At 34.8% G+C, this 19702-nt stretch overlaps 2 protein-coding genes across 2 annotated transcripts in view; both read left to right on the forward strand.

The window, feature by feature from the left end:
• The first annotated feature begins 32 nt into the window (after nt 1-32).
• Nucleotides 33-9521, forward strand: bcl7bb (BAF chromatin remodeling complex subunit BCL7B b). Its single transcript, XM_056479045.1, has 6 exons — nt 33-211; nt 734-809; nt 2419-2521; nt 5171-5353; nt 6313-6392; nt 8752-9521. Exons 1-6 carry the CDS (start codon nt 120-122, stop codon nt 8821-8823), a joined length of 606 nt encoding a protein of 201 aa, XP_056335020.1. The 5' UTR covers nt 33-119; the 3' UTR covers nt 8824-9521.
• Nucleotides 9522-11462: 1941 nt separating this feature from the next.
• The window catches only part of baz1b (bromodomain adjacent to zinc finger domain, 1B), a 29561-nt gene continuing 21321 nt past the window's right edge, over nt 11463-19702 (forward strand). Inside the window, exons 1-2 of the mRNA XM_056477855.1 lie at nt 11463-12154; nt 16117-16233. Of these exons, the coding sequence (XP_056333830.1) occupies nt 12036-12154; nt 16117-16233 (236 nt within the window). The 5' untranslated portion in view covers nt 11463-12035. The remainder of the gene's footprint in view (nt 12155-16116; nt 16234-19702) is intronic.

Genomic DNA, 19702 nt, shown 5'->3' on the forward strand with positions numbered 1-19702 from the left:
CCAGTGCCGCGTTCTGAAGTCTCGCGAGACCTGGACGAAGACAAAGCGAGATCGCAGTCACAGACGGAGGAAGGCGAGAAAAAGAGGAAGATCTTGACAAACTAATAAAAGCCATCAAAATGTCTGGACGGTCCGTGCGAGCGGAGACGCGCAGCCGTGCAAAAGATGATATCAAAAAAGTGATGGCGGCCATTGAAAGGGTTCGGCGGTGGTAAGTTTGCCGTTTTAAAGAGGGAAACTGAAGTTTCTTTTCTTCTACGTTACAAAAATAAACTTCAGAGTGGCGGGGAGGGTGACGTCTTTCGACAATCATATGACAGACAGGCAAGGCGACCAATGGGCGTCACTGTTTTTAGAGTGTGGGCGTGGCTTAGACGTGTCAATGGGATTGTACAATCTGTTGGCGGTCTGTAATGGAGTGAAGTCATTTTGTCATTCTGTTCGGAATCTGAACAATAACAATGAGCATTTATATATTAGTTTGAGTTTAGTCTGTTCTGAAAATTCATGCAACCTACAGTCAAGGGCGTGTGGTGTTTGTTCATATAAGATAAATCCTTGTAGAATAAAACTACTGTATTGCACAAAAGGTATTTATTTTGAAAATGCAAGATTAAATAAGATTTGATACATAACACTGGTCCTAAAAGTCATTTAATTTCCTGTGCTCACAGTCTGAAATGTGCCATGGGCATGTTTTGTAAGATTAATTTTAACATATTTGTCTTTTTAGGGAAAAAAAGTGGGTTACAGTTGGAGACACATCATTACGGATATTTAAATGGGTTCCTGTAACAGAGACGAAACAGGTTTGTGCATTAAATCACCTCAAGTGGCTGTCCAGCTATTAGGTAAATACAATGCTCGAATTGAGGTAATTTTTGTAATTTTTTTTCCATAAGGGGCATGACATCCCCCCCCCCCCCCCCTCCTTTTTTTTTTTTGGAAAAAAATTACAAAAAGCTTGTAAAACCCCTATCCCCCGTACCATCCCCTTTAGATTAACAACAGTGTGTGTAATGTAAAACTTGTCATACAAATTAAATATTAAAATTCTATTTATGGTCATTTATGACTTATAAACAACCACAATTGACCAATCAGAACTCAGTATTGTAATGAGAGCAATTTAGTTTCAAATCTCATGACATTTTTATTATTAATTTCATTGCATTCATGCCCCCTCCTATGCCTTGTTAAACAGTCCGTTTAGAAATAAACAGTAAATTTATCTAAATGCTAACTTAGTTTTTTTGTCTTTACCATCTTTGTTTTGTCAAGAGGAATTTTGTTGATTTAATCTGATTGTCAGATATTCTTCTTGATATTATTTCAGTTTATATAAAATAAAGCTCATGTAGTTGGGCCACATAAGGTAAACAAGGTGTTGTAAAAAAAAAGGCAAATTTATATTTAGTCACTCAAACACATGCTGTTAGTTACATTTACATTTAGCAGACGCTTTTATCCAAAGCGACTTACAAATGAGGACAAGGAAGCAATTTACACAACTATAAGAGCAACAGTGAATAAGTGCTATAGTAAAGACTTACATTGTCAATTATTAATTAATTGTCCCTTTAAATTTCATAATGTCAAAAAATGACATGCTTAAGGTTGTTAATGGTTGGTGGTTATTTAAAAAAAGCATTTTCTCAAATAAAAAATGTGTTTAGATCCGTTTTGTTATCATTGTGTGTGTGTGTGTGTGTGTGTGTAGCTACAGGACACCACCCAAGCCCCCCATCCCCACCCGTACCACCTCCCTTGAAATCGTTTTACAATTCGAGCACTGGGTATATAGGAGTCAGGGTGAAAATTGAATTATCCAAGCATCAAAATAATAAACATGTAATTCAGCTTGTATTGTGAGTGTAATGCAGCTGATTCATTTTTAAATGCATATTTTTAATTATTAATCATATATATTTTTTACCACGAAGACACCCACCAAAGTGCCATTCAGTGTGTATTTCAAAGAAAGCCTTTAAGAGATGGCTCCTTAAATAATTCTGATTTTCTCACCTTTTTCTTACACTCAAATGTGAATGAATTTCTTGCTAGCAAAAACCAGTATCCATAGTCCAAATCTATGGATGTCAAACCTTTCCAGAATTTTCTAAACATCTTCTTTTGTGTTCGACAGCAGAAAGAAACTAAATCAGGTTTGTAACAAGTGGAGGATGAGTAAATGACGACAGAATGTTCATTTTTGGGTGAACTATCCCTTTAAAGTATTATATTTAAAAAAAAAATTATATATATCGCATTTGTAATTGTAATTTACTTTCTCTAATTTTATTATTACCCAAATGTGAATCTTTTAGATGAGTTCTGGTTTGGTCTTGACTTGGTTTAGGTCAGTTTACACTGCATCTTTGAACCATAGTGTTTAATATTTGTTTCTCTTTCTGATAGATATACAAGCCTAAGGGGGCAGGTCCTGCGGCGAGGGAACTGAAGGGCTTTCCTACAGATGTGGTGCTGGAAAATGCGCGTTCTGTTCTACTGGATTTTCAGGGTAATTCAGGACAGGTTATGTTTATGTCAGAAACAGGCAAGCTTGATATTTCCAATGTAAACAATTCAGAACATCCTCTATTTAATTCCCTGCATAATCTCTGGGCTGTTGTTATGCTCTATTACCTTGACAGTGTTGTTTGCATCACTACTTTAACACACACCTTTGTTTCTATAGCCGTTTAAACAATGTATATTGTGTCAAAACTGCTTTACATGGATAAACAGGAAAGAGATACAAAGTCAGATGACTCTATTTTAGTTTTTGAGAAATCTTCAGCATTTCGGGCTGGTAGCAGATTAATAGTAGAATGGTAGTGCAATATACTGAAGTACTTAATGAAGAAATCGTGATGTACTTCTTACTGAAATGGAATATTGAGTAGGGGATGGGGCTTTCTTTTTATGCATCATTCCCTTGTAGCAAACTAACGGTGAAGGCTGATTTATACTTCTGCATCGAGTGATCCTGCCTTGCGCGCCATGCTTTTATACTTCTGTGTGCTGTGTTGCTCTGCAATAACATTTCCGAAACGCTAACTAACAGGGAGGTTTTTGTGTTCCTCTTTGTTGAGTTTCTTCACGGGTGTTTTGTTTTTTCTGAACGCTACCTTTATATACAAGTCGCTAAAACTCACATAAGCAACAACTCTATTCATAAGGTAAACACAAAACAACAGTTTCCATCTAGAGCTCCTTCACGGGACTCGACACTTGTAAACACTCGCTCCATCGGGCTCGTGGCTCTCAGCACCGCCCACACTGGGCACAGCTACCAAGCCGACCAATCACAGAGCTTGCACTATGCGTTATTGCAACATAGTTATATTTTTGAGTGGTGCGCTAATGCTGTGCCGGACCATACATGTGCGCTTGATGCAGAAGTATAAATAAGATGGACTTGGAAAATATTGTGGTTTTGGGTGGTAAAACAGTAATATGGTATTCCGCGGGATCTAAAAATAGCAATGATGTCAGTTTTAATACCATTATACCGTCATAAAAAGCAATGCACTTATATAGGAGACAAGTGTTTAATATTAAATTTTATTTATTTAATACCTAAAAATGCGTAATTCTCATCACAGGACAGTGTGGAGGAGAGAGAGAGAGAGAGAGGTGAGCTAAGATGGCGAGTCGCGCACCAAGTGACCTGGTCTCGAAAAAGAACACAACCTCTGCAGTTGTGTGTGAATGAGAGAGAGCGTGATGCTGTGTGTTGCTGGTTTGGTGCTGTCTATGTGTGTGTTTGTGTGTGTGTGTGTGTGCGTATATGTGTGTGAATGAGAGAGAGCGTCCCGCTCAGATCGCTAATACGAACAAGACAAACAGATGACGGCGAACCTAAGGTCGCATATACGGTATTCAGTTTCTGAATGGGGGTGACGCAGTGGAGCAGTGGGTAGTGCTGTCGCCTCACAGCCAGAAGGTCGCTGGTTCGAGTCTCGACTGGGTCAGTTGGTGTTTCTGTGTGGAGTTTGCATGTTCTCCCTGCGTTCGCATGGGTTTCCACCGGGTGCTCCGGTTTCCCTCACAGTCCAAAGACATGCGGTACAGGTGAACTGGGAAGGCTAAATTGTCCGTAGTGTATTAGTGTGTATGGATGTTTCCCAGAGATGGTTTGCAGCTGGAAGGGCATCTGCTGCGTAAAACATATGCTGGATAAGTTGGCGGTTCATTCCGCTGTGGCGACCCCGGATTAATAAAGGCACTAAGCCGAAAAGAAAATGAATGAATGAATGAGTTTCTGAATGGTTTAGGCACGAGCCAACAGTTTGGTGATGCTGTCTGAGCCTTAGAACATATATTTTTTTATTATGCACGGTAATACCGTATACCGAGGCAAAATAGGGAGGAGGCTTGACAGTGTCAAAATTTCAATCATCACATGAAAGACAGAGCCAAACAAATGCAGTCAAAGCTGTTCATTTCTCGAGTCCTCTCATTTGAGTCATTCGATTCAGTTTTCATGCTTTACATGATGAACAAATGACTCAAAAACCCTGAAGACATGAAAGGTGAGCTAATCATGGGCCCTTCTAGCTGAGACTCTGTGCATTGGTTTAGCTTTTATGGAACTGTCTGTGTCACGTGAACGAACGAATCAGACTTGAAGCCTTGTCAGAAGAGCTGAGCTAATCTCAGACAAAGGACCCAGGAAAACACCAATGATTATTTTCTCTTTCTTATAGCATTCTAGTTATGACTTGTTTGCAGTGTAATTAACGTTTGGGCTAGTCGTAGATGTTTGGTAACAATTTAATGATATTTTGATGAAATGAACAAAAAAAGTTCATCATGCTGAAGATTTGAGTTGGTAAAATGATCTTCATTAAATGAAATTTTTATTTCATTGAAATTTTTAATTTCTTAAATTCTTAAATTTTTATTTAAACTTAATCATTTAAACTAGACGTCAGTTTGACAGCTTAAGTGAAATATTCTTAGCCACGCCCCTCCAACCGCGAATTTGCTGTGAGTGAAAGAAAATAGGAGGAGCATAAAAATAAAGTCCCACCCCCTACTCAATATTCCATCTCAGTTGGAAATGCATCAGCATACTAAAATAAAAGTCTGCAGGAACTTTAAACTAAATATAATTCACTTATAATGTGGCCACAAATATGTTTTTATTTTCTTTCTTATACAGATGACAACAGTAATCAGAGTTTCCTATCAGATGCTTATCAATCTAATACCAAAGTGGACAGCAGTAGCAACTCCAGTCCACAGCATGTGAGTGAAGCAGTGAGTCCTTCACATCCTCCTTATTACCGGACGGAGGACTCACAGCCGCCCACACTGGGACAGGAGAGCATGGAGGCTGAGAGAGGTGAGACACACAAACACCATCATTTACCTGATGGACAAGCTAATTAGATAGTATTCACAAATGCAAATTAGGTTGACGGGTATGTTGCAAACATTTTTTTAAGGGGCAAAAGTCACACCCACAATGTGTTTACACTCAAAAATGAAACTTCTGTTGTTTAGATGCTTAAAATATACCGGCAGGCACAGGACAAATATCAAAGTCTAATGATGTTACAGCTTGACGTTGTGTGGACGTTACCACTATGACGTCTATCAGATGTTGGATTTTGGTTGCCATACCTGATGAATAAATGTCAGTATTTGACGTCAATATGACGTTTGTTCCAACACAACCTAAAATCAACCAAATATCAACATCATTTGACGTCGTTATTAGACATCAAAATAATTTTGTCCTTAGATGCAGGCTAGACACTGAATTTTGGTCACCCGACATCACGACCTAAATCTCACCTAACTTCTTATGATTTCGCGTGCCTACTGGGAAGCATCTTATCATCACAAAGGCTTCATTTGTTTGATCAAAAATAATGCATAATAAATATCTAATGCTGTGAAGTTTTTTACACAAACATATTTGAAAACTGATTTATTAATGTGATGGCAAATCTGAATTTTCAGTAGCCATTACTCCAGTTGTAAATTAATCTTGTATCCTTTTTGCAGTATTGCATTATTTATATATTTTAAATAACCATTAATTTCATTCAATGTAAATGTGTGTAAAATATTTTTTAAAAATGTTTGAATGGCATTATTTGCAAAAACAAAACTTTAAACAATTAAAAATAGTATTATACATAAATTGCAATATCCCTATTAAAATGTACTTCATAAAAAAAGCGTCATTTAATTTTTTAATTATTTTTTTATTGGATGAAAATAGAGATTTGTACATGTATGCAAGATAATAATGATTGTGATTCCTTTTCCTTCCATGATCAAATCCATATTTAGAGGCTTCAACTACCAGCAGTGAGGTGACGGATGAGCCTCCAACACTCATTAAAGAAGACGTGCTGTCTCTCTCTACTCAGGTAATGTGAGTTGGGATAAATGTTAGGGTTGATTTAGGTGTAATTTATCAATGACAGACCTGAACCAGCCAAGGTAGCAGCACAGAATTTTCCTAAATTGTGAAAATTAAGATGGATTATAAATATATTTATAAATATTTAGGATTTTTTAAAAATACTATTACAATTGTATATAGCATAAGAACATTTAAAATTAACATTCGTGAAAAGTGATATTTTGTTGATATGTTAAATTGTTTCAGGATTTGTTTTATACCAAACTATGTTATGAAAAATATAAAATACTTTATGCAGTATGGGTATAAAATGGCCTATAAGAGGGTTTTCTTATTACCTACAATGTATCTATACACTGTATCTAATTTGCATATGTTAATCTTAGTTTATGGGAGAAAAAGTAGGCAGAATTACCATAATATTATTTTATATTATTATCTAGTATCTTATAATTATAAAATATTTCCCTGTACACTTGCTGTGTCTCCAAAAATGTGTAATAAATATGGTTTTAGACCTGGGGTATTCCAGGAAGCAGGTTATGTAACATAGCCGGATAAGTTTAAGGATGTGTAACTGGAAAAAACTCAGCTTTCAGTTCCTAAAATGGACGTAAATTTCAGGGTATTGTTAGATTGTATGCAAGTTGTTCTGGGTTAGTTGACCAATGAAAATGTGAAACGCATATACAGTTGATGTTAGAATTATTAGCCCCCCTTGAATTTTTTTTTCTTTTTAAAATATTTACCAAATTATGTTTAACAGAGCAAGGACATTTTCACAGTATGTCTGATAATATTTTTTCCTCTGGAGAAAGTCTTATTTGTTTTATTTTGGCTAGAATAAAAGCAGTTTTTATTTTTTTAAAAACCATTTTAAGGTCAAAATTATTAGCCCCAGTAAGCTATATTTTTCAATAGTCTACAGAACAAACCATCATTATACAATAACTTGCCTAATTACCCTAACCTCCCTAGTTAATCTAATTAACCTAGTTAAGCCTTTAAATGTCACTTTAAGCTGTATAGAAGTGTCTTGAAAAATATCTAGTCAAATATTATGTACTGTCATCATGCCAAAGATAAAATAAATCAGTTATTAGAGATGAGTTATTAAAACTATTATGTTTAGAAATGTGTTGAAAAAAATCTGCTCTCCGTTAAACAGAAATTGGAGAGAAAAATAAACAGGGGGGCTAATAATTCAGACTTCAACTGTAAATATATATATATAAATTAGACATCTAAACTATGTGGACTGTTTTTTGTTTAATTAACCTTTCATTCATTTAATGTATAATTAATAATTATCATAATTAAGATTTATAAAATAATAAGCACTAAAAATGTAGCTCCTCATTAAACAGAAGAAAAGAAGAGGCGTGGCACACAGCTTTTTTAGCATCTGTTTCTATGGCGACCTGTTGGTTATGTCTGTTGCGTTCAGGGTTAACATACTCTGAGTTTACTTAACTTGATCCTAGGAGTGAAGTAGATATGTCAGTTCCAGAACCACTCCTGGTTTCTCATCAAATATTGACCAATCAAATGCTATCTGACATGTCCCGCCCCCTTCAAATCACTTTTTATTTGCATTTCATTTGATGCGCTTGATCTCAACCCCTCTCACTGACGGAGCTGTGATAAAACAAAATGCTACTGGCTGTTTGTAAAGGGGAGGAGCTACTCTATGCCCCACCCTCTCTTCATATTTTGGTTGAGATTAGATAAAACACTGAATAAAAATGCACATTTTTAAGCACTTCACAGTGCCTTTAACCTTGCTTTCTGGAATCAAAGAGCATAGAATCACTAAGAGGCGACACTCAAGTGCGATTTGGGAAACAGCCACTAGATGGCGCGGCGGCCATTTTGGAATGAAAAGTCCAATAGAGCAAAAGCATATTATAAGTCTGTAAAATAAATTAATAAAAGTGCTGATGATTGTGATAGTAAGTGTTGTATTGCCATCTTTTAGGTTGTATCTCAGCTTTAATGCGCTTTTTAAATAAATAAATAAAAAACAAAGCAGCTGCTTGCCATCGCGACAGCAGTAAGATCCAATGGACATCCGATCGCTTTCACTCCAAAATGATGGAATCCGGGGCAGTTGCTGGGCGCTGCTGTTGCAATGGAACGTTCTATTGAGTGTCGCCTCTTGGTCATTCTAAACTCTTTGCTGGAATACATGTCATGTTTCATAACAGTATTTTGATTTGAAACCATATTATTTTTCAGAGATTTATGACAAATACTTAAAAAAATTGTCAGATTTAAATGAGAATTACAGACTATTATCTTCCATAAGAATATTACAATTGCTAAATCAATGATTTTTCCAACGATATTATTGTTTTTCGCAGGAGGAAGAGGAGGCGATCGGAGCTCCACCGCTTAAAAGAGTTTGCACTGAGCAAAACTCAGCTCTCAGTTAACACGGATATGTTAAACATTGCAGATCAAAAGTACAGACTTTTTTTTTTTTAACCAGAACTGCATATTTAAGAGACATTTTACAACAAGCCAAATGCCTGATATCTGCTTTTACAGTGTTTGATCAATAATCATGCTTGAAATGTTGTGTTTTGTACAATTTAAAAGACTATTTCAGGTATTTTCTTATGAAGGTAAAGCAGTTTGTAATAAATACATCATCAAAACTGTTAACTGAGAAAGAACTTCGTCAGGATAATACACGTGTCTGCATGGAGTGATGATTGGCTTAACAGTGTTACAAAATAGTAGAATTTTTAGCTGAATTTGTTTTGTGTTTGTGATAGCTCTGAAATTATACAAATGACTTTTATTGCTTTGATTTACTTTGCTTATTTGAATAATAGTTCAATGCATGCAGTTTAGGGCCGTTTTAAAGGACATTCGTGTCAACAATTTCTTGATTTATTTTTTATTTTTATTGTTTGTTGTATTACTGAACTTTTTATTAAAAACAGAAAAAAAGGAATGCACATCTTTTATACATGTCAGATTTGTATTTTGAATATAAAAACTTCCACTTTACATTGTAAGTATTTTTCAGATGAAATAAAATGAATATTTGTGCATAATCCATTCAGTGTTGTCTGTAAAGATGGACTTGTTCGCAGAAGAGATGAAAATAAAACAACTTTGGTTTAATTTGGCTTTACTGTGATTGTATTGTTGGCGATGTTTTAAGAACACTACTCTCCAAATGAAAATTAATCACTGTACAAAGTGCATAATGGCATTTCTATCACAACTGTTGTCGAGGGTTTTTAAAGGAGACCTGTTATGCCCTTTTTTACAAGATATAAAATAAGTCTCTGTTGTCCCTAGAGTGTGTATGTGAAGTTTCAGCTCAAAATACCACACAAATAATGTTTTATTACTCCGTAACTGCCCCTTTTAGGCTTTGATCCTAATTGTGCCATTTGGGTGACTGTGGCTTTAAATTCAAATTAGATTGTGTTCTTTTCAAAAGAGGGTTGGGCTACAAATGCCTATGTGTCAGCATAGCATTTTATGCAGAGTCACTGATTCGATCCAAGACCAACGACGAGATGATCCCAAGGTTTCCATATCCTGGACCGGGCCGAATCCTGAGCAGCTACTGCGATGGTCATGGAAGAGTGGAGAACATGAGACTGTTTCCTATGACGCTCCAGAGACAGACGAGTCTTCGCTGAGGCCAGCTTCCAGCCTCCGCCACTGAGACTGCAGCTCTGCACAAGACGTTTGGCCAGCGGAGAAATTAAAATGGTCGTGCCCAACTGAGCCTGGTTTCTCTCAAGGTTTTTTTTCTTCACTTCCGCCTTTAGTGAAGTTTTTTTTCCCTCTCCGCTGTCGCCACTGGCTTGCATGGTTCAGGATCTATAGAGCTGCGCATCGTTGGATTTGCTCTTCAATATTTGGACTCTCAGTAGTGATTATTAAACCACACTGAACTGAGCTAAACTGAACTGAACTTAAACACTACAAACTTAACTACACTGTTCCTATTTACTGTGACCTTTTATGTGAAGCTGCTTTGACACAATCTACATTGTATAAGCGCTATACAAATAAAGGTGAATTGAATTGAATAGTGGCAGATTTAAAAACAAGAGGCTGGCTATATTCACAATGTTGCTACATATCTGTTTAAACCCCTTATAAAGGTATTTTTGCATAATAAGTACCCTTTAAATCTCTTATAAAAGCCACAGTTGCTAAATAAATACCATTAAAAGGTTTCAAATATTTTTTAGAGAATATTTTGTTTCTCATTTTATAAACATCTTTATTGCCTGCTCGCAATCTATTCATGTATTAACACGCTTATTATTACACACTCATTTTTATTTTTTTAATTGTAAAATAATTTGTTTTAATATTTTTTTTCATTTTTCAATCATGTTTTATATTACATATATTTATTATTTTTTATTAATAGATTGAAACAATTATTTTAATAAAATTTAAATTTATTTGCTTCCGTAATACTAATGTTACTCATCTTAATATAATTCACTCATTCATTTTCTTTCGGCTTAGTCCCTTTATTCATCAGGGGTCGCCACAGCAGAATGAACCACCAATTGAATATAATGTTTATTTAATATTTTAAATTAATTATAAGATTACAACCCTTTCGTTTAACGTGGCTTTAAAAGGAAAAATATGGTTATATCTTTATACTCTACTATCATAAGTGGCATTAATATTTTAATGAAGACTGTCTCTTTAATTGGATCAAACGAGTCGTGTGTATACCCTATTGTCTCCATTTAAATTCCATAATTAATTCACCTTTCAGCTGAACGCTTGGCATTTGGCCATCTAAAGTGTAGGTTTTTACCGGTAAAATGTAAGTATGTCAAACTAAAACCTGTCATTTTAATGTAGTTAATAACAAATTTACCATAAACTGATATTTGGTAGCCACGCTTCCTAACACATCTTGTATTTGTGATTGGAGGGGTGTTGCTTTGACAAAAGGTAGAGTAGATATAATTGACAGCTCAGTCCACCAATCAAAACGTCGAAGTCTGTGTCGTAGTTTTTTAGTAACTAATAGCTGCATTTGATGGGCGGGGTTTGATGTTGCGACGCTGCTTGCTACCGGGGTAACGGAGTTTTGAGGTTGCACGGAATGTTGCCGGTGTAGCAGGATCTCCCGCCATTTTTCAACCAGCGATAAAACCCTCTTGTTTGTTTATGTAATCAGCGCGTCCCTCAAAACACCATCTACGCCGTCTATAGTCGCCGCGGATGAGGGATTAGTACGTTGTTCTGGCCTGGAGGATCGACCGCAACCCGGACCTAAGCGGCACAAGTGAGCCTGTCACAGCAGCTCTGACGGGCGGCCTTTCGCGCTTCAATACCCGGCATCCGGGAGCTTCCGTTCACTCCATACGCGCTTACCAGCCGTCTCGCCATGACCCCACCAGCTCCACAAAACCAGCGGATTTAACACAGGGATGTAACTGACCGGTCAAACCGAAGTTTTGTTTCTGTTTTGTTTTGATTTTCACGCGCTTTCTGAAAGTATCGAAAGCCGCGCGCGCTAGCCTAGCCCCGATGCTACGCCGCTGAGACGCGCGAATTTCACCGCATATTCATTTGGAGCTGGGATTGAGAGGTGTGTTAGTTCAGTACTTCGCTTCGCCGATACATTCAGGAACCCGCGATGGCACCGTTACTAGGCCGGAAGCCGTACCCGTTGGTTAAGCCGCTGTCGGAGCCGCCGGGCCCAGGAGAGGAGGTGTACACCATCGAGCACACTAAAGAGGCCTTCAGGAACAAAGAGTATCCTTTCTTACTGTGTCCACTATTCGTTTGCATGCACAGAACAAACAAGCACGTGCCCGCTAGAGTCTCGGTCCGCGGTTTCCACGCAAATCGTGGATTCCAAGCGCGTGCGTGCACAGTGTGTGGATTTAGGCGTTTATTGTTGTTTTCATTTTGCGCGCTGCATCTCATTGTAACGCTAGCCGGCTAAAGGTGACTCTGACGTTTGGATAACTTAAGTTTGGACTCTTGAAATTGGCGTTAATGTTAGTTCTGTGAGGGTTTCTAGGTTAAGTTCGTGTCATTTAAGGGGTCGTTTTGTTGTCATGTATGTGTTTAAAGAGCGAGTCAGTGTGTTAGCTTGCTAGCTCCAGGACGCATAGTGTATGTGACGTCTGCTCTCATCCATGACTCAATCTTGTGTAAGAGGTGCGCGCGCTCTCGTTTATAAGTTTTGGGATCTAATTTAACGTGCGAGCTCCTAGATTATTGGTTCTGTACAGTTACAGTTAACGACAGTAATCGTTATCTATGCTTATGATTGTGCGTTCAGTTTTAGCTCGGACTGCTGCTGGAGAACAATATGTGCGAGTTCATGTGGAGCTGCTGCGCGAGGTCATTTGCGCGCGGGATGCGTTTCGCGCGCGCCACGTGAATTTGGCCACAATTGACAGGATGTGTATAGCAGCTGAAGTTTAAGGCGTGCGGCTCTTGCATTAGTCGGTCACGAGATTCTGTTAAATTTCTTTATTTGTTTTTAGCTATTTAGTGTGTTTTTGTAAATAAACATTGTTATTCCATTGAGAAGCTTTAGTTGTTATTGTGAGAGTGCGCTGTGTTATCAAGCATAACAGAATATGATGTAGGATTCTTCACCTCTCAAACCTGTCTCTGTAAACAGTATTAAAAAAAGAAAGTGACCCCGGGCCCCATGTGTTATCCAATCAGACCGCTAGCCAATAAGAAGCGCGATCGGTTTGTCAATCACTCTCCTCTGTTTCGTTTGATAGCATCTGGTTGGCCGACGCGTGTGGTGGGCGGGGCTTTGGTCAAAGGATGAAGCGATTTGAGATCGGAGGTGCTGCAAGGTTTACTAATGGGGAAACTACCAGACTCGTTGCGTTGGTAAAGATTTTATCGCTTGCTTCCAGTAGGGCCATTGTAAGTAGAGTAATTGTGAAACTTAAAGTTGTCCCAACGTTCACAATTTAAGTCTGTTATAGACCTTACATATCAGTTTTTGCGAACTGTCTCTAGCATCATAAGAATTGTCATGTTATATATATTTTTTAGGTGCAGTGATAGACTATAGCAAGAAGGTAAACAAATGTTTTTTTTTTAACAAATTGTGATTGATATACTATTCACTATAATAATTAATATATATATATATATATATATATATATATATATATATATATATATATATATATATATATATATATATATAATAAGTGCTTCCCACAGTTTTGAAATATACAGTCAGTCAGAATTATTAGCCCCCCTGTTTTTTTTTACCTAATTTCTGTTTAATGAAAAGATTTTTTTTCCAACACATTTCTAAGCATAATAGTTTAAATAACTCATTTCCAATAACTGATTTATTTTCTCTTTTCCGTGATGACCGTAAATAATACTTGACTAGATAATTTTCAAGACGCGTCTATACAGCTAAAGGGACATTTAAAGGATTAACTAGGTTAATTATGTTAACTAGGCAGGTCATTGTATAACGATGGTTTGTTCTGTAGACTATCTGAAAAAAAATGTAGCTTAATAAGGCTAATAATTTTGACCTTAATGTTTTTTTTTTTTTAAATTAAAAACTGCTTTTATTCTAGCTAAAATAAAACAAATTAGACTTTCTCCAGAACAAAAAAATATTATCATACATACTGTGAAAATTTCCTTTCTCTGTTAAACATAAATTGGGAAATATTTAAAAAGGAAAAAATAAATTCAAAGGTGGGCTAATAATTCTGACTTTGTCTGTATATGTGGTGGTAGCCAGATTGAAATGCACTTTACCCTCACATCACATAAATAGTTAACCATATGCGACAAACAATATTTTAATGCATTAAGAAACTGTTATACACTGTTTCTTTTAAAAACCACAATTTTCTAGTGTCTCTTTTATGCTATTCAGGAGCCATGTGCACTCACTGACAGGTAAAATCTGCTTTTCTCTTATGTTAGCTCTCATTCAAGTTCAGGTTGCTTTATTGGCATGACATTTTGTACAGGATTGCCAAAGCATTTTAGATGTATAAAATATGCAGTAAATTAACATCAAATTAAGAAAATAATAATGGAAATAAAATAATAAAGGTATAAAAACAGAAAATGTCTCAAATTATAATAATTATAATAATAAAACATTTGTAATGGTGTACAAATGTTTTGCAGTGCAGCCAATCTAGATCTAATTTCGTCCTTTCGTTTAGACTAAAGAATTAATTTAAATTTAAACATTAAACATGTTTCTCTCACAGCTGTGCGCATTCATTTGAAAACACTTTTAGAAAGCGAAAGCTAAAACAAATCTTGGACAGTTTAGGAGATTTAAAAACTTTGGCGCATTGTTTAATCCCAAAAAGGCACCTCTCTTTGAGTCTCTGCAGAGCATGTGAGGGTGTTGTGTCTGTGGGAGTGTTGACAGGTCTCGTGCACACAGTAGCTACAAAAGGGATAAACAAGAAGATTTTCCACTACTTATTTGATCGCGGGTGTTTGGTTATGTTGGGCGGATATAAAAAAATGTCAAAGGATGATAATAGTAAAAAATCAAAATTCATTTAGATAGATTGGGATGATTGTCTAAGGGTGTGAATCATGTATAAAAATAATATACAATAAATAAAAATAATTTGAATAAAATAAAAAAAATTGCAAGCGAAATAGTTACAATAGAGCTAAGAAAAAAGTCAAATAATAAGTGCTTTATGGTTTTCGGGAGAGTCAAATAGTATTCAGGCATAAAAGTTGAATAATTAAATGTGAAACAAAACTATCTCCATTGTATTAGTAATTCAATAAAATTATTCTCCATTAAAGTTACAAATGTTTTACATCATTGTGCCGAATGCTTTACACTCTCTTGAAATAACTTTAACACACATGCAAATGATAAAGTTTCACTCTGTTATGGTTATACTGTGCAGCGACACCACAAATCTCATGTATTCTCAATTGTTGATCAACTATAATCCCAACTGAACATTGCGTATCCTACGATGTGACTATTGCAGATACACAATTGCAATGTCCTTGCTGAAAACAATATATTGTGCAGCCCTAATATATATTTTTTCTATGCATTTTATTTATAATGTATAAAAGCAACATTCCTTGCCTATTTTTTTTAATATTAATGGATACAATTACGAAAATTCTATTAAAATTGTCAACTGTACAGATTGTTAAATTCTAATCATATAAGTGGATTTCATAACTTGATTTACACATCATTAATGGATTTATGATCATTTTCACCACTGTAGTTTAGATATTTAGACAAAAATACATCATTGTTGTTATGAATTAACAAATTGAGGAAACTAATTGTCTTGATTGATACAAATATAATGCTACATGTTATTTTACAAGCTATTTTTGTTACTCCTTTAGGTGACTTGCATCACATTTTTATAACACATGACATGACCAATGCAAAATGAACTACCCTAACTGTTGATTTTCCTATAAAATGGTTTTACTCTCTAATAAATGCTTTACTGAGGCACTTCTGTAATTGTCAGCCATTCTTTGAGATGTGTTCATGTGTGATCTGCTGGCCATTTAATTATTGAGCGGCTGTGCTTCATGCATGTTTAATTATGAGCGAGTCTGTCTTGTAGAGAACACTCATGGCGCCACTTGATCAATTCTGCTTTGAAGCTGCATGCTGTTTTAGAAGTTTCAGAAGAGCTGGATGCGATTTGTAGTTATGGCAGTTTGTCCTTAACACTTTTGTTCAGAGAGTATGAAGCTCGACTGCGCAGGTATGGAGAGCGGATTTGGACGTGTAAAAGCACCGGCAGCAGTCAGCTCACGCATAAGGAGGCTTGGGAGGAGGAGCAGGAGGTCACGGAGCTGTAAGTAATGAAAACAAGCAAACGTAGCATCATTTAGTCTCAGTCCTTATTCCGTTCTTCTTAAACTCTCTTTCGAACTGTGGATTCATCTGTTTTCAGAGATATACTGAACATTTCTTTCTAAATATAATCAGTGTCAGTGCTTGCCTTGTATTTCTGTATATCTGAGGCTCAGAAATGCTAACTTGGCAGCTTTTTGAGGCAGTTGCCATACCTTAAAAATAACTTTTGTCAGAGTTCATAGCAGGGTTATAATTTTTATATCTGGAGTAGGGCTGCCCGTTATTGGAAAAATCTGATATTGCGATGTTTAATTTTTTTATTTTTGAATACTGTTTCAGAAGATAGTTTGAATAGCACTATTTGATGGGTTTTTGGGTAGTCTAACAGTACTCTGGTAGAGAAATTGAATAATCACAATGCAAAAAAAAAAAAAAAAAATTCTTTATTCAAAATAATTCTTAGTTTGTTTAGTTTTCACCGTCAGAAAAAATAAGTGAAAATTAAGATTTTTTTTTTGCTTGTTTTAAGGAAAAATTTTTACAGTGAGGGGTAAATGAAATGATCTTATTTTCACTTTAAAATGTAGATATTTTGACTAGAAACAAGACAAAATTTAAGTAAGAAATGTTTTTTTTTGGTTGCAAAAATCATATAAATTCCAGATAAATACAGTGATTAAATACAATTTTTGTTTATGCAATTATTATTCAGGCATGTTTAATAATTTAACCACCTTCCTGATGCTGACGTATTATAATTTAACATTTTGTTATTGCCATTAGAGACTGTATGTTTGGTTGTTATTGACTTTTTACTTTAAGGTGAATGAATTCCAATTCAAACTTTTACTTCTATTATTTGTTTCCAGTAGTTTGTGATTTATTATTTTTATGATTATGATGATTATTTTGATTATTATTATTTGTTTTCAGTACTTTAATTATTATCATTATTATTATTATTATTAATTGTTTACAGTAGTTTGTGATACAATAATATAATTGTTATTATTTTAATTATAATGTTTCCTCTATTATTATTATTATTATTATTAATATTACTATTTGTTTCCAGTAGTTGTTGATATTATTACTATTATCATTATTATTTGTTTCCATTTTATTTTTAATATTATTTGTTTACCTTTTATTATTATTAATATTATTATTATTATTTGTTTCCTATTATTATTATTATTATTAATTGTTTACAGTAGTTGTTATATTATTAATAATAATATTATTATTATAATTGTTTCCTTTTTAAATATTATTATTACTACTATTTGTTTACATAAGTTTATTATTATAATATTATTATTATTGTTTCCCTTTTTATTATTTATATTACTATTTGTTTACAGTATTTTTTGAAATTATTATTATTTGTTTCTTTTTTATAAATTTTTTTTGTTTACAGTAATTTTTGATATTATTTGTTTCCCTTTTTTTATTATTACTATTATTATTTTTTTTTTTCTACAGTTTTTTGATACTATTATTATTATTTGTTATTAGTTATTATTATTATTATTACTTGTTTTCCTTTAATTTCATTTATTTCCATTTTATTATTGATTATTTTGTTTACAGTAGTTTTTGTAGTTGTTTTTATTATTATTATTATTATTACTTTCAGAAGTTTTTAATATTATTATTATTATTATAATTATTAGTTTTCCTTTTATTATTATTATTGTGTTTATTTGTATTATTTTGCTATTATTATTGCTTGTATTACCTTGTGTATTTCTGTTCCATAAAATCAACTCCATATATTATAGTGACTATAATAGTGTCTGATTTATGCCGAAGTACAACAAATTGTCGCCTACATGCTCCTAACACATTGTTTGTTTATGAGAGACTCATCTGCCAAAACAGACTTCATATCGTCAGTGATGTTAAGCTTGACTCCTCTTTGTTTAAAGTTGCTCTGAAACTGCTGTGTATTTCAGTGAAGTAGTAAACTATTGTTAGCCTGTTATGTTAAGGAAATGACCTATGGATATGACCAGCAGCGAGGGTCACGTTGACCCTCTGCGTTTCTCTTTTGTGGACTAAAACCTTCCAAGAGCAAATCTATGACCTCTCCCAACTGATGTGCAAACGGCTTTTCATGTGGGTGTGAGGGATGGAGAGAAAACAGTTGAGCTTATAAGCTGCTTATGTAACCGGGCACATGTATACTCGAAGTGTTTGCAGTACAGACCATATAGAGGGTCACGCTGCTGCGAGGGTCACAGTGTTTTTGAAGCTATTTTTACAGTTCATTCTTCACTCCTGTGTTTCTCGTCTCCCTCTGCTGGGCATGAAGAGAATCAATATGTTTAGTTTTCAGCAGAGCTGGTGAACAGATATAAACGCCAATATTATGAACATGAGTTGTCAGCATATTTTGTCAATGACAGGTGAAGCTTTTATTTTTACTTCAGAATTTATTTTGGATATTTGTGGGTAGGTATTTTTGGCTTTTAGTCCATTCATTTTTTTCATTTGTAAGGGACTGCACTCAAAAATTAGTAAAAACTCTGAATGAACAAATACAAAAAATAGATTTTCAAGTACATTTTTTTGTTTGTTTTGTTATTTAAAGGTGTCATAAGCTGCATTGATTTAACAAGTTAAATTGTTCTCTGATATCTACATAGTAGGTTTATGGCTTGGTTTATAAGCTTATTTATTACTACATAAAATACCCCTAAAATCAGAAGGTTCATAACTGACCAAACATGGTTTGTGGTGGCTACCTTCTGACGTGTTGCTCTTACAGACACACACAGAGCATGATGTACTTTTAACACAGACAAATATAAACCCAATCAGAGTAGCAACCTATTTTGCGCACCAGATCTGTTTTGGATAAAGGCTAAATATAATTAAAATTGACAAAAGAGTGATGGATGTATTGCATTGTATTTTGAAGCTACAGTCAAAGAAAGCACAGCCAGGAATTATCATCAACCTCTGCATGAACGGATGAATTATATAAATTATATTTGATTTACCAAAGTCACACAAGTGGAAATTTCACATCTGTCACATCCACAGCGAAGCTTTTTCCTCTTAAATGCAAAAATGTCAAATAAAATAAAATCAATCATGTTTGTTCTATAGTGAGCCGACTCATTTCCTTTTGATTAGAATCGTTTCTTTTGCGTTGTGCAGTATAATTCACAGAATTTCTACAAAGTATGTTGTATACTGTAAACTTGCAGACTTTTTTTTGTCACATCCATAACGCGTGCTTTTTTTTCCCTTATTTTAAATATAAAAAATGTTTACAGATTGATATTTTTCAGCTCCCACAACTCTGTTGCTATTTGTATTGAAAAATATAAAGAGATGTTTCGATATAATGCTAACATACTACTGTCAACGTATGTTTTGAGATTTTATTGCAAATGTCACATCTGTAACGCTGGAATTGCTCCTATATACCTTCTACCAGGGAGTCCTGGTCAAGA

This window comes from Danio aesculapii, chromosome 18, assembly GCF_903798145.1.
Source record: "Danio aesculapii chromosome 18, fDanAes4.1, whole genome shotgun sequence".
Lineage (NCBI taxonomy): Eukaryota > Metazoa > Chordata > Actinopteri > Cypriniformes > Danionidae > Danio > Danio aesculapii.

Bases quoted from the DNA above. Each gene is read 5' to 3' on its own strand.
- bcl7bb (XM_056479045.1), top strand. From the start codon at position 120: ATGTCTGGACGGTCCGTGCGAGCGGAGACGCGCAGCCGTGCAAAAGAT. The intron at 810-2,418 runs GTTTGTGCATTA...TCTTTCTGATAG, and splicing joins CTGTAACAGAGACGAAACAG to ATATACAAGCCTAAGGGGGC. The intron at 2,522-5,170 runs GTAATTCAGGAC...TTTCTTATACAG, and splicing joins TGTTCTACTGGATTTTCAGG to ATGACAACAGTAATCAGAGT.